General features: G+C 41.3%; 1 protein-coding gene across 7 annotated transcripts in view; it reads left to right on the forward strand.

Annotated features, from left to right (window-relative positions):
* Positions 1 to 15507, forward strand: part of MAST4 (microtubule associated serine/threonine kinase family member 4) — a 1854902-nt gene that overhangs the window by 1707826 nt on the left and 131569 nt on the right. For all 7 annotated transcript variants that reach the window (XM_086960700.1, XM_086960701.1, XM_086960706.1 and 4 more), the window contains one exon: positions 9609 to 9817. In XM_086960700.1, coding sequence (XP_086816826.1) covers positions 9609 to 9817 — 209 coding nt within the window. The remainder of the gene's footprint in view (positions 1 to 9608; positions 9818 to 15507) is intronic.

Below are 15507 nucleotides of genomic sequence, written 5' to 3' on the forward strand. Positions count from 1 at the left end.
ACCACCACATCCACCACACCACATCCACCACCACCACCACGGCCACCACCACCAGAAGGCCAGCTCACTCTATCTATCGCCCTCACTCTATCTATCTATCACCCTCGCTCTATCTATCGCCCTCGTTCTATCTATCTATCGCCCTCAGTCTATCTATCGCCCTCACTCTATCTATCGCCCTCACTCTATCTGTCGCCCTCACTCTATCTATACATCGCCTTCCCTCTATCTATCGCCCTTCCTCTATCTATCACCATCCCTCTATCTATCGCCCCTCACTACCTACCTATCTATCTGTCTATCTATCTATCTATCTATCTATCTATCTATCTATCTATCTATCTATCTATCTATCGCCCTCTATCTATCGCCCTCCCTCTATCTATCACCCTCTCTCTATCTATCGCCCTCTCTCTATCTATTGCCCTCCCTCTATCTAGCTCCCTCACTCTATATATCTATCGCATCACCACAGCATCACTCAGCACCACCACATCCTCACTTAGGGGCACCACAACATCACTATGCGCTACCACAGCATCACTGAACGCCACAGCATCTCTCGAAGCCACCACAGCATCAATATGTGCAACCATTCAACAACAACTGGCTCAAATATGTTCTCTCAATGTTTCAAGCTTTATTACAAATGTCACAAAAAGATGTTAATATTTCACTTCGGTTCTTGTGTTTTCGTCACAATAAAATACATTGAACATAATCTTCACAAAAGTTATTTACAAAAGTTTAAGCTATTGGCATTATAAATTACAATAGCTTTTATTTAAGTATTAATTATTAAAAAAAAATAAAAGCCATTGGTATTTGTAATATCAATACATCTAAGTCACGTAAATACAACACATATTGCATTAGAAATGCTATAGGTGTCACATTTGCGAAAGTTAAAACTATTGGCATTGTAAATGACAAAGCTATTAATTTAGCTATTTTCAAAACCAACACATAAATAAAAAATGTGTCATTTACAATACCAATAGCTCAAACTTTCCTAATGCGAGTCCTATTGCATTGCAAATGCTTGTTAGATATTGCAGATGATGAATATGATTGGAGCGGGAGTGGTGTTCTTTCTTTTTAGTTCTTCATCTCCTGTCACAATGCCACTTAGAATTCTGATAAAGTAAAGTCAATGTCCTCAGCTGCATTTTCCCTGAAAGCCATAATCTGCCTTCTGACCATTGTGGAAACTTTGTTTTTTCCCAGCAACTGATCCTTCGGATTGGACGTGCAAGTCCGGCTGCATGTACCGGACAGCGCAAACACCATGTAACAATTTCCTTCCCTTTTCTGACCCAGAAATGTGCCTCTGGGCAGTATAGTACATGTTCTGAGATTCTAACCCTAAAGTGTGTCTTCTCTGAGAATACACATTTGTAATGCTACCTTTTTTAATCTACTGCTTTGCTTATTCAATACATTTTACACCTGACACATTATCGAATCTGGTATGTTAAATGATAGAAAAAGGTTTCAAAACGTAGGTAGAAAAAGGTTTCAAAACGTAGGGCCTCATTATGATGGCAGTCGATATTGCCTCTGACAGGTGTCTGATCATCGATATGTTGGCTATCCCACCTGCCCGACTACAATTCGAATGCTGTACAGGTGGTCATGAAACTGCTCTTTTCCATTGTGTCTTGTGCTGCGGCAGTAAAAAAGGGTGACAGTAAAAAAGGGCTGCAGCAGGAAAGGACTGCATGAAACCTAACATGTGGAGGTGAGGAGTATAGAATGATTATCGAAACTGGAAGAGGAATTGTAGGTATTTGGTGGGTTTTGATGCTCACCATACACTCCCAAAAGGATGAAAAATTAGGAAATGGTGGCATGCAGAGGTTTGGGAGAAGTGGGTGGGAACCAGGAAAGTAGAACCAGGGTGGATCTATAATAAAAGTATCTTAAGAAATGTCTTTTCTGAAGAAAAAAAGGAGGATTCTATTGAAGTCTTTCTTAAGGACTGGAATCTATAAATTCTATAAATCCCTGGTGTCCTCTAAAACATACAGAACCGATCAACCATTTCCACAAATTCTCCTAGGAACATAAACCCAGTTAATCTTACATTTTACACTGAATTGAATAGACAATGAGTGGATTGTGGAAAAAGTTTCATAAGCAATCTTTGTGCCATAGGTCTAGCAAGGCTGGTTTGAAATGTGCCCCGTTTTGAAGGTTAATATTGCAAGCTGTCCAAATACAGGACTTCTGTTGTATTATATTTTCAAACGGTTCATTCGTGTTTGACAGCTTTATTTTTAAGGTTGTCCATATCGGAAGGTTTTATGCAATAACATGGTCCTTACATATTGAAAACGTGAGCACGTGATTTATATTGAATTTTAATGGATTTTTGTAGCTTGGCATTTCATTAGTTTTGATTAAAAGTTATGATTATCTTGGTTTCCTAAAGTTTTGAGTGAATGCTTGTGCATACCCCTTCTCAAATGGCAAGGAAAAAGTAATTTGTGCCATAATGAAATGCATGTCTTCTAAATGAGGTAGACATGGCACTAGGGAATTGTAGTGAATATTCAAGAAGTTAAGCAAGCTCTAAGCTTGAAGATACATGGCATGGTAAAGCTAATTCATGAGTATTTTGTATTCGCCTGAAATGCCCAGAAACAAATTTCGAATGTAGGTTTTCCATATTCATGTCTTTCCATCATACAGAGACTTAATTTCTACATTAATTTTCATTTATTTGGCCTGGTTTTGTATGAAGCGAGGCCTCTGTACCTTCTGGAAGCTAGCTGGTATTAACCCAGTATATTACAGCATCTGATCTATGTTTGGACATAGTCTTTTTACTAAGTTGGAATTGGGATATTGTGTTGCCTAATATATGCAAGAATATACTTCCTTAATGAGATCAGTAAAAATGGTATGTTTTGTAACAAAATTCTTGTCATCACTTACACATGTATGTGCAGGTTAATCAGTCTAAACTGTGAACATTGCCTCCTCTTCTGTCCTTCATCACACTTTTAAAATATTGGACCCACAGACTGTAATGGCAAAGAAATAGACTCCGACAGTAAAGGCCACTAAAAGGTATCTTCAGGAGAGAAATAAATCCTTGAAGCACACGCTGAGGTTAAGTGATCTTTCATGGATCCAACATATTGCCATGTTGAGATGTGCTTTCAGCTGCTCAGTAGTGTCCTGTCTGCAACAATGTCAGAATATTTAGTGCAGCTACTATCAATCTCTCTACATTTGATGTCTTAGTCGGACCACCAGCTAAATTAGCTTCTGGTGACACAATTTCAAGACTCTGTGCATGGCCCTCTAAGCATTATTTGCTTGGGGGAATGCCCTGTTCTATACTACTTGTCTCACTTACTCCTGCATGTAAGGTACCTGTTGTTTTGAGTCCTGAGTTTGACCCAGAGTTTCTTATGCATTAATAGAGATTATTTCTGGTCAGTACCTAAAATTAGTTTACACCGTCTATTCTTAATGCTGTATCATGTGCTTAGTCACCAACATGACTGTACACCATTTGAGCAATTTCCATTTACAGGTACCAGAGTCCACACCTCACCCTTTCACATACACCTAACTACCCATCTGGTGCCAAGAAAGGAAAATAAATTAAAACAATTAGAACAATAAATACACCCTCGCCTTCCCGTCCAATATGACAGAGAAGGGAGGCTACACAGACATTGGTAAAATCCAAAACTTAGGTACTAGATTAGTAACTCTCACAAGTTAATGGAAAATGTTAGTACTCTTTTTTTTCAGACATTTAGTATATACTAAGGAAGATCTTTTTTTATTTATCACATTTGGCATTTAGTTTCTTCTTAGCCCCACTAGGGGAGGTGTGTTGCACTTGTGTTGTAGCACAGAAAGTATGGACGCTCCAAACCATGCAGTAGTAAATGTTCTTTTCCGCATCTTCCTTTCCTTTTGCAAAAGAGTACTTACAATCCACTCATTGCAGTAGATCCAATCTCATCATGACATATTGATTTGTTTTATGCTGATGCATGTACATCTATATAAATGCAAACTGTGCTACTGTCAACACCCACCGGTGTTGAGTTGGTTCGCATCCTTTCTTGCCAAACGCTCTCAAACCATCTGGTCGCCTTCTTTTTCGGTGGCGATCCCTCTTTTGAACGTGGGGGTGACCCAGAGCTCTATTTTGAGCCCCTCACTTTTTAATTTGTACATGGCCCCCCTGGCCCCTCTCGCTGAGAAAACTGGCGCTACAATAGTGTCATACGCTGATGACACTCAGCTGCTGTTCACCTGCAAGAAGGGAGTCGAGTTTGATGGCAACCTAATTAACACCCGTCTGTCCAAAGTTTTCTCCTGGTTGAGCCACAACCATTTAAAATGCAATTCTGAGAAGCCTGAGATCATTGTTTTCGGGCCTCAGCCTCTGGATATTTGGCATGAATGGTGGCCTGAGAAAAGTCGCCCCCTGTGTCTGCCGTTTCTACAGTGAAAAATTCGGGAGTTAAGCTGGATTCCGCTCTTTCTTTGAAGGCCCAAGTACACTCGATAGCTGGGGTATGCTTTGGGTTGCTGAAAATGCTGCGAAATTTCCTGCCGTTGCTTTCGATTCCAATACAGAAGACAGTGGTTCAGGCGCTGATAATGTCCAGAATGGACTATGTTAATTCCTTGTATCTCGGTCTTCCTGAATATCTTCTGGGCCGACTACAGGTGATTCAGAACTCAGCGGCCAGAGCCATTTCCTTGACAGGTCCTAGAACCCATACGTCCCAGCTTTTGTCTTCATTGGTACGGAAAATAATTCAGTTTAAAGCCCTGTGTCTGGTTTTTAAGGCTTTCCATAAGATCGGAACCCCTTATCTTAGAGACAGAATTCAGCCTTATTTCCCTCAGCGCACCATGAGATCCTCATCTCAGCTTTTGATTATCACTCCTAGGGTGCTATGTGCTTGGATAGGGGGCAGGTCTTTTCATGCACCTGCTTCACGGCTGTGGAACAGCCTTCCACTTGCAATCAGGCAGAGTCTGGATTTTTTCAGAGCTCAGAGCTCAGAGCTCTGAGCAGCTATAAGTCTAAAATTTGAAAGGGGAACTCTATGCGGCAGGTATTGGAAGAGACGGCAGGAGGCTTGAACGCCAACATTTCAGTGAGTAACGGATTTGGAACGCTGGTCGTTCGTATTCACATTCACATTCATTGTGAACAACATTAGGTTTACACAGATTATTCAGCTTAATGGACAGTGTAACTTTGTAGTGTCACCGACACGTTGTGTATATTTTATGGTACATCGGCAGTCATATCGTTATGAACCTTAGATGGTTAACAAAGTTAGTTTTATGATACATTTTTTGATTTCCGGATAATTAGTCATGTAATGATGGTGTATATACATATATTTTTCAAATTAGATGAACACAGCTTTGGGCTCATTATGTATTCTTTGTTCTTTTCATAGAGACCCCCGACGAAGGGTCCATTTGTACCCGAAATGCTTTGGGTTAATGTGAAATGTTGAAATAATGGAATCTGCTAATAATTGAAAAAATGAATTTAATGAGAAATTATCATTAAAAATTGCACAGAAAAGATGGCATAAAGGAAAACGTGTTTAAGGATTCTTTATTGAACTATGATGACGTGAAGAAGAGGACTGATATTGGTCCATGAAAAAGTGTGCACACCTTGAACCTGAGAGTAGTACCCCTGCTCTCATCTATCTCAATTTACTTGACGGTGTTCCTAGACAAAACACTTAATGAGGGAGTAGCACAAAATTAAGAAATTCATGAAAATTGATCAGAACTAGAAGTATAAAAGTGTGCAACTGCTGGTTAAAACAAGATTTACTAGAAGTTTATGAACCATGCAATAAACAGAAGAGTGCTGTACAACGAAGGGGAAGAGCATGGTGGGTGAGTGATGATAGGAGAGGAGTGAAGCATGGTGACCCGAGGCCAAGGTTTTGGGAGACAGGACCTGCAAATTTCATAATTTAGGTCCCGATTTATATCTTGTCTGAGGACCTGACAACCAAATTTTGAAATGTCTGTGTGCCCGGCGGACATTTCAAGCATTGACTGGAACTGCCGTCGAGCCAATTCCTGCCTATGTATTATAACTTTTCTGTATGGCTCTGTCAAAGATAATTGAGCCATATGGCAAAGTTAAAATTTTTCTTTCTTCAAAAACAAAACTGCAAAGCGGGATTTTGTTTTGAAAAAAAATTCAAATACCCCTTTCACTATGGGAGTTGGCTCCTATGGCGAGGGGGCAATTTGCAGCTTGCACTGCCCCTTACCTTCAGGGTTTTCCTGGCAATGATCGGCAGCGTGAAGAATCGGGGTTTAACCCAGCGGCGTCAGGGGCACGCCTAAGATCTTCGAGTTCTCCTGTCTTGGTATACAGAGACAAGGAATACTTCTGGATGGCATCAGAGACCAAGTTTATTAGCTGCAGCTAGTAACAGTGATCCTAGAAATACATCACGGTGTAAATTCTCAGGAGACTGCTCATTTTACTAAGGCTAGACGTCTCCTTTTATACCCAATATTCACATTATAAACGTACACCCACTGCACAAAATTCTAGCCAATAAGGTACATTTTCAAACAAAGTATCAAATAACAAAAACTCAATTTACAGTATCCCAACCCAAAAGTTAATTATTAGGAATGTCCCAAATTCAATCTCCACAAGCTGGACAAACCTATAATTGAAAGCATAACCCATGTAATGAAGAAACATAAAAAAGAAACGGTACCAGATGCTGAACAAGATAAGGCATGTGCAAGGAAACTAAAAGTTAATGATGTCCTGAACATTGATTGGCAATCTCAGACAAAGATCGATCAGGGAAATTGGCTTTGCGAGGTCAGTTTAAGGTGAAGAGGTCAGTTTCTTACAGTTCATTTCAGAGTCAAAAAGAAACCTAGTTAATGTATACATGAACTAAGAAGGGCAGGCCACTTTGTTCGCCAGGCTACGTTCACAGGCCTACGTGAGGGCAACACAAAATGGTGGCACAGAACAAAATGGAGTCAGACTCGAGAATTACAAAACCTCAAGTGACAACTGACATGTATGTCCGCCCATCTAAATTATATGCGTGGACATACAAATGACCTTCCGACGACCCTTACTCGGTCGGGTTGTTGGAAGGGTGTAACCAAGACAGAGGTAAAGTGGTCAGAACCATCGTAACACTAAAGATCTGCCAATATATAAATCCTGCAGTCTGGCCATTATTTTGGCGGAAAGGGTACTCCATCGCCTTTCCAATTTGAATTAGTTGTGTCACTTTTAGGTGAAAACTACATTTGGATACTGATTCTGTCACTCACTCCCTTTTTTCAAGCCTCTCATCAGGTTCCTTCGCTCTCGCAGAGCCCACAAGCTCTGCGAGAGCGAAGACAGTTGATGCAATGTTTCTCACTGTAATAAATGCAAGGTTTATCATTGAAACTTTGAATCTTCCAGATATGTTGACTCACTCAGAGTCTTTTCCACTGTGGTCCCTCTGGATAACTGAGTCCTATTCATTTGTGTGGACTGATATTATATAAATGTGTATTGCTGTATTCAAAGGTTGCATGTGATTTCATAGAGAAACAAAATACTATTACTGGTAAACCATTTCATCTAAACTGTTTAATAGAATTTTGAGAATTAATTGTATTTACCTTTTTGTTGAAACAAATTCATAGAATGTCTTTTTGGTACAAAACAGGCTTTCAAATGATTAATTGTTAAGTGTAAATACAATGGTTGCAGGTCTTACTTTTAGAAACAATTTAGTTATATTTGTTTTAGTGCTTTACTTCAGGGAATTTCTTCGGATGCTTTTAATTCATTGATCCCTCACTACCCCTAAACAACATCAATCCTTGCCCCAAAGACTAATCACCACACCTAAACTACACTCATCCTTGAAGCCTAAAAGCCTTTTCTACCCAAACATTCCACCATCCCTAAATCTTAAGGGATGGCCACCCATTCCTGAACCATAAAACCCTTTCTAAGCCTATACCCCACCCATCCCATACCCCTTAAAACATGAGTACACCCAAACTCAACCTATCCCTGAATCCTAAAAAACCATAACCACTCTCAAACATCAGCCATCCATGACACATGGAAACTCCTCATCCCCCTAAACTTCTCATCCCGAACCCTAAAAACGCTTTGCTTCATCTCCACTCCACCCATTCATGAATCCTTCAAATGCCTCATCATCCTAAATGCCACCCCATCCTTTACCCCAAATCCTCCTCACCTCCCCAGCCCCTACCCATAATGGAACCTTAAAAACCCTCCCCAACACTAAAATCTGCCCTTCCCAACACTAAAATCTGCCCTTCCATGAATCCTATAACCCCTCAACACCATTACCCTCCACCGATCCCTGAACCCTAAAAACCCCTTTCTATGCCAAACTCAAATTATTCCTGACACCTAAAAAACCCTCATCCGAAGCATTTCCCATCCCTGATACCAAAACCCACAGTAAGCCTAAACTCCACCCAAGTTTATTGTAATTTTGAACTTTTCCTTAAAATTATCTTTTATTTAAAATGTTTCCTTTATATTTTCATTTTGTTTTTGAATATCCTTAATATTGTCTTTCCTTAAAATAGACTTTCCATGATTTTGTTTCGTCCAATGTGGTTTCTCTGTTTTCGTTTTCCACTTATTCACACACATCAATTCAAACATCTCCAGATGACAAGGGCACGAAAAATACAGGATGCTATCTTAGAATGAGGTAGTGTGAAGATATAAAGATGTTCAAGCTATTACTTCTGATTTGCTAAGGAGTTGTCACTTGTGATCATTCTATGATGAATCTGCAGTTTTAACTAATTTGTTACGCAAGAGTTATGAATAAGAAACCCTGGATTCTGGGGGTGACCAAGATTTTTGGGAGATTTGTGAGCTAACTTTGATTTTGTTGCTCAATGGATTTCAGATTTTTTTTCTATTCTGTAATATCTTTGCATTTGAGCCTTTATGGCATTTATACTGTTTCGCTTCATTTTGAGATATTTATAATAAATCCTTTAACTTTTCCTTCAGGTCTAGAACTCAGTTATTGAGCAGCCCCAGTTACTTTTATCATACTCTGCTAACTGATATCGGAGGGGGGGGGGGAATACCTTTTTACACGGTAATTTTCCATGGCAGAAACGTATGAGGTAAAAATTGTAAGGTTTTTAAATTTGGGGTTGTCCTAAAATATTGGTTGATGGTTTTTGCTCCTATAGATCTTAGTCGCCCTTGTACATGTTACCCAAAAAAGATAAATTCTGATATGAGGGTTCACTAGTCCACACTCAGTACTCATATAGCTGAAGATATGCACAATATGCTTCACAAGGGGTATGGAAAGTGCTACATAAATACCATTCCAGCATGTGATTGAACTACAATACTTAAAGTACTTTGTTTTAACAACAACAAAGATGTTTCCAACTGTATGTGCTCAATTAAAAACAATGGGCCATATGTATCAACACATTTCCCCATAGACACAGAATGGGCAAAAACCTTTGATACATCTGGGCCAATGAATCTCATGTTTGTCTTTTTTCTATTTCTCGGCTCTTGTTTTCAGTGCTGTTTACTTTGTGCGCCACAAGCAAACGAGACAGCGATTCGCCATGAAGAAAATTAACAAACAGAACCTGATCCTCAGAAACCAGATTCAACAAGCCTTCGTGGAGCGAGACATCCTCACCTTTGCCGAGAACCCATTTGTCGTCAGCATGTACTGCTCATTTGAGACAAGGCGCCACCTTTGCATGGTTATGGAGTATGTAGAAGGTGTGTGGAAGCGGGGATGGTTTTATGGTTTCATGTGTTCAAGAGAAACACAGTGTACTTAGCCTCTGAAAACGGCGAGGGCTCTGTGATCGCTATATACCTGAAACCCAGCAACGTGGCTAGAAAAATATTTGCACTTATAATAACACCGGATTTCTAGCACATAGTTTGTCTTGCTGTAATAAAGGAAACCATTCACTCATTTTAAGTTTGCTTTATACAATAATAGCAGCAGAAGCTTTCAGCATTCAGTGCTAATATTCCTTTTTGTGTCCATATGACCTATTCATCAGTACCATTTTCAATGTCAAATGGGGTGTTTTCTTTTTAGAGTGGTTTGTCCAGCGTTATCATACTGTCTAAGGGCAGCACCAGAGCTCTCACTACTAGTCAATTCAGGAGGATTGTTATTTGAAAGACTGAGAGTTACCAAACAAAAACTCAGCAATATCTTAAGGCATAGTAACACAGTGGTCAGGGGGAAAATTGATGATATTGGGTGCTCTTTGATGTGCTGGTTGATGCAGTTAGTATTCCCTATGAACAGGGTTTTAGTTGTCTGTCTTTATTTTCAGTAAATTGTAGTTCGAGTGGAAGGTTGTTACTTTGTTTGATTTTGATGCAGACAATGCAACAAATACAAATCTTCTTGGTCGCACAGGATAGTGATTATTGTAACAGTCTGTTGTAAGTGCATTTGTTAGCCAAACTGGTGGGCTTTTATTGTATCCATAGTAAAAGTATTAAGAAATTAGGGAACTCACAGAATTCCTGTACTTTAGACTCTAGAACTGAAGGGAGAAAAAGAGATCCATGTTGCCAAATCAATGAGACTTCTGTTGTTTTTATGATGGGCTTTGGTTGCTGGGTCACTGAACGCAAGGAGCCTTTACATTCACTATAGCATTTTAGCGATCTCTGCACTTGTTTGACGCCGTACATTCCTACTCCATAAGAAATGTAACATGTCCTTTATTGATGAAAGAAAGTTTAGTTAGCAATCTTCATTTTATTTCTAAATTGTATATGTATCTTGTCATTCTATCAGATTCTTGTTTAGATGTCTAAAATTGGCCCTGATGGTGGGAAAGACAGTTTATTACACTGCTGGTAACATGGTTTTAATTGTGAGACCTGTCCCTTGGATTAACCAGTGCATTTTCACAGCCTCCTTGCAATTTATTCGATCTATTAAATGCCCACACCTTTCTGGTTATTGTTTATAGATAGTCTTGAAATTCAGCAAACAATAGTGGGGAAATTACAGTTGTTTGTTTATTTGTGATCTGAAGAGCTTCTAAGGTTCCCGAAACTAGTGGGTAAAGCTAATGCTGAAAATGCTATTTGCATTCCTACGTCTCGCCCGTCACTTCTTCACTGTTTTGGTTGTTGTTACCTAGACATAAGTCCAGTGTGAAGAAACCTTACTTTAATGGACATTTCTGACCAGAATAATAACCTAATGTAAGGTGAAACACAACATATTTTCCTGACAAATTGAAAAAAAGGAAAAATTATGTCTGGGGGAGGGGAGAGAATCCCGGTTCAGGGTTAAAAAGTAAATCTTTACAAGTACTCTATACTGAAGCTAAAGGATCGGCGGCCGATCCTTTAGCTTCCTAGCTGCCAAGCTATGGAACAGTCTTCCGGAATCTATCCGTGGCCTGCAGGACCTTTTGGCCTTCAGAAAGGCCATCAAAACTCATCTCTTTCAGTAATTGCTTCTCTCTCTCTGTGCCCCTAACTCTCTGCATTCAGTCTTATCGCAGCGCCGGGAAGCCCCTTGGCTGGGGCAGCCGTGCGCTATATAAATTACTATAACATAACATAACACATGTTCACGATTTCCAAATTCTTTTTGAATTGTAGAGTAAGGAAAAGGTAAAATTACTTGTAAATGTGGAGATGAGATTTAAAATGGTAGTTCTTCGTCACTTCAAGGAACAATAGTGCATTTTTATTGCTGAAAGAGCAAATTGGTTTTGTGCACACACATCAGAACTCTGATCTGAAAGTGCAAATGCAGGAATAGATTTGCTAGGGAGATGGATAGGGTGGAGGCTTAAAGGAGGTGAGTGACAATAAACTGAGTTTAAATAACAAAATATATGGAATACCGCAGACAGAAAGGAAGACCAGTGCAATAGCTGTAAGAGGAATATGAAGAACAGTATTTATGTTTGGCGTTTGTCACATTGAGTGTTGAAGGGGAGGAGAATTTGGGATGAATGAATTAGAGCATGCAGGGGGTTTTCGCTGCCAAAAGAGAAAACAAACTTTGACATCATGAATGTATTTTGAGAAGAATCCATCAACTCCCAGAAAAAAGTTATATAACAAAACTTCAAGTTTAATTATCCAGATTGGATTCAAAGATAATGAGGTCCATCAAGTTAACAAGTGTAAGCTTCAAGCAGCTTCCGCTATAGCAACCTCGGTTCCTATTTTCCCATCTGCTTCTGGCGTCTGCAGGCTGATTGACTCGCTTTCCAGGTCATGGTTCCTCTCTTTGTGTGCAGTATTTTCTACCATGTACTGTTTTTTAGACATCTTAATTTGGGTAAAAAAGTAAAATGCTCCAGTGTGAGAAGGTGAATTGGTGGTTGATGTGGGTGGAAATCCTACTCAAGCAACAGCCTTATTCCTTGTCAGAGTGAGTCAAAGTCACTAAATGTAGCCCTTTGGTAGCTTGGCACAAAAGCAGTCAGGCTTAATTTAGAGGTAATGTGTAAGGTATTTATGCAACATTCAAACAGTAATAAATCAAAAACAGAACACAAGAAAATTCCCACACCATTTTAGAAGAATGATTACATTCAATACATTATTTGACACCAAAACAGCAAGAATCCAATCAGTAGAACCAGTGATATGCTGTTTTATAGGTTTAATGTAGGTATAGCTACTAAAAGCACAATTCAACACTCGCTGGTAATTGGTTTTGCAAGAGTTCAGGCCGACATCAAGTTACATTCTATAGTCCAGCGTGAAGAATTCTGTTTGTGGTCGAGCAGGCTGCGAAGAGCTGGGAGAGGGTCACAGATGGTCATCCCTGTACTGCAAAGAGCAGGCTGGGCATTGCAGATGGCTGCAACTATAGCACGAAGATCCTGTTAGACATTGCAGGTGGTCGTGCTAGAGATTAGTGTTGGTAGTTACTGTGGGCTGTCATTGTTGTGGCATGAAGTGCAGATCATGTGTTGCCAGTTATTGGTGTACCACGAAGAGTCAGGTTCACCAGTGCTTCGCACTGGGTGATGGCAAGATCTTGGCGTGAACTGACCCGTTCACTGTGGCGGAGAGCCCAAACCATCAACATTTTGCCTTTTCTTAAAGGAGGAGCTCAACTGATGCCACACCAAGGCTCCAGAACCTGTAAGGCACCTCTTGGAGATCAGGTAGGAACTCACTTCAGCAGAGGCCAGCAGGGCTCAGGCCGGTACAGTTGCAGGTCAAAGTAGGGCCGGTGCAGCAGGTCAGCTGTGCAGTTGCAGGGATGCCTTTGGAACTTGTTGTGTCCATGTAGCTCCGAACAGGAGGCAGCTAACTAGCCTTTGAAGTCAATGAGATAGCCTAGGATGAAGTAGCATGTGGCCTGGGCATAGATATGCAAACTCTTTGGGTTGAGCTGCACGGTCAGCGTCAAAGAGTCATTGAAGAGCTGCGATGCAAGGTCCAGTGTCGATGCATTGTGCAGCAACAGAGCTGATGAGCTGTTATGGGAGCTTGCGATGCGGGGTCCTGCGTTGTCGGGGAAGCTGCTGGGGCTGTGCAGATTTGTGCTGCAAAGCGTCAGCACCAAGGATGAGCTGCATTATGCTGGGAGGGTGAAGATTACGGCATCAAGCTGCGTCACCGGCCAAGGAGTCGCCAAGTCTTGCAAGGAGTTTTACTACGATGCGTTGATGTCAACGAGATGCATCAAGATGAGTGGAGTTGCTTTGACATCAAAGGAGCCTATTATGTCCATGTGGCTTGAACAAGGGGCCAGCCAACTGACCCTTGTAGATGTCCTGGGTCCACACAGGCAAGCTGGATTCAGCAGGTAGCTCATAGCAGCGTAAGAGTCCTGGTGCAGTAAAAGCAGGCCTCGGGCAGCAAAGCAGTCCTTGAGCAGCAAAGCAGTCCTTTAGAAGCAAAGCAGTCCTTGAGCAGCAAAGCAGTCCTTGAGCAGCAAAGCAGTCCTTGAGCAGCAAAGCAGTCCTTGAGCAGCAAAGCAGTCCTTGAGCAGCAAAGTAGTCCTTGGGCAGCAAAGCAGTCCTTGGGCAGCAAAGCAGTCCTTGGGCAGCAAAGCAGTCCTTAGGCAGCTGGGCAGTTGTTCTTCCTGGCAGAGTCCACAGGTCTGGAATTTCCTTCATTCCTCTCCAGGTTCCAGTCTGTCTGTAGGCACAATAGGCTAGTGTGAAGTCCTTTGTGTGTTAGTGGAGGCAGGATCTTTGAAGTGTAAGTGTGACAAGTTACAGCTCTGCCCTTACCTAAAGTCAGGATTACCCATCCTGCCAAACACATGGACCCTCTATTGTGTGGCTGTCTGGGAGGAATATATGATGGTCAACTGCTATCTACACCTAGTCATGTGACTCAGGAAACATGGCTGTAGGCACCAAATGGTTATGGCAAGAAAATGCCAACACTTGTGGTGTCATAATTGTGTCTTAAAATCTGACTTTACCATTGAAAATGGATTTAAATTGCAATTCCTCAGACACCAAAATGGCATTCCTACCTTCTCCCAAACTAAAGCTATCACTTATTAAATGTAAGACATTATCCTATGGGAGAGGTAGGCCTTGCATTAGTGAATAACAACTTTGAACAAAAAAGTACCTGTCCAACCTTTTAAGTAGAGTGCACCTTTTCCTAATTGGCTGTTTAGGGCCTACCCTAAGGGTGACTTGTGTATTGAAAAAGAGGATTTAGACCTAGCAAAATCATTTTTTACCAGGTTGAAGTGGCAATTTAAATCAGCACACACAGGCTTCAATGACAGACCTGGTGGATCTTTAAAAGTGCTACTTAAATATGTAGCACAGTAGGTTTTGCAGGTCCACTACAAGCATTTAAATACTTGGTTGTTTCCTGAAATGCCCTATCCTTTCATGGAAATGCAATCCCTACCGGCTATTAACCCCTCCCATGCTGGTGACGGAACCGTTCCGTCACGAGCCTCGGGTGGGCTGTGCTGGTGACGGAACGGTTCTGTCACGGCCCGCTCGCCGCGCCTGCGCGGCGTGAATTTCGCGCCTGCACTGATGTTCTAAAGAGCGGGCGGGGCCGTGACGCAACCGTTCCGTCACAAGCACAGCTCCGCCGCGAGCCGTGACGGAGCTGTTCCGTCACGAGCACGGGAGCGCCGCACGGCCCAGCGTCCCCCTTAGCGCTGCGGCGGAATAGCCGCCGCAGGGAAGGGGCTAAAAGCCTAGGGTTCTTGGAAAATGAAATCCAGTGGAAGGCACAGGTTCAGGTCTGAGCTATGCCTAGTTACATAACACTCTGTACGGCAGTAACTGAGGTGTGTGTGAAGGCAAGGTGGGAGGATAACATGGGACAGCACCTTAAAGAGCCTGAGAGCCTTTCAGTCTTGCTTCTTAGAATGCACTCCTCCTTATACTCATAAGTGATTGAGGTCGGAAAAAAGGGACCTATGGAGTTAAAGTGAACATTTCAAACCTCTTAGTCCTTTCTACGAC

Source organism: Lissotriton vulgaris, chromosome 3_1, assembly GCF_964263255.1.
Source record: "Lissotriton vulgaris chromosome 3_1, aLisVul1.2, whole genome shotgun sequence".
In the NCBI taxonomy this organism is placed as follows: Eukaryota; Metazoa; Chordata; class Amphibia; order Caudata; family Salamandridae; genus Lissotriton; species Lissotriton vulgaris.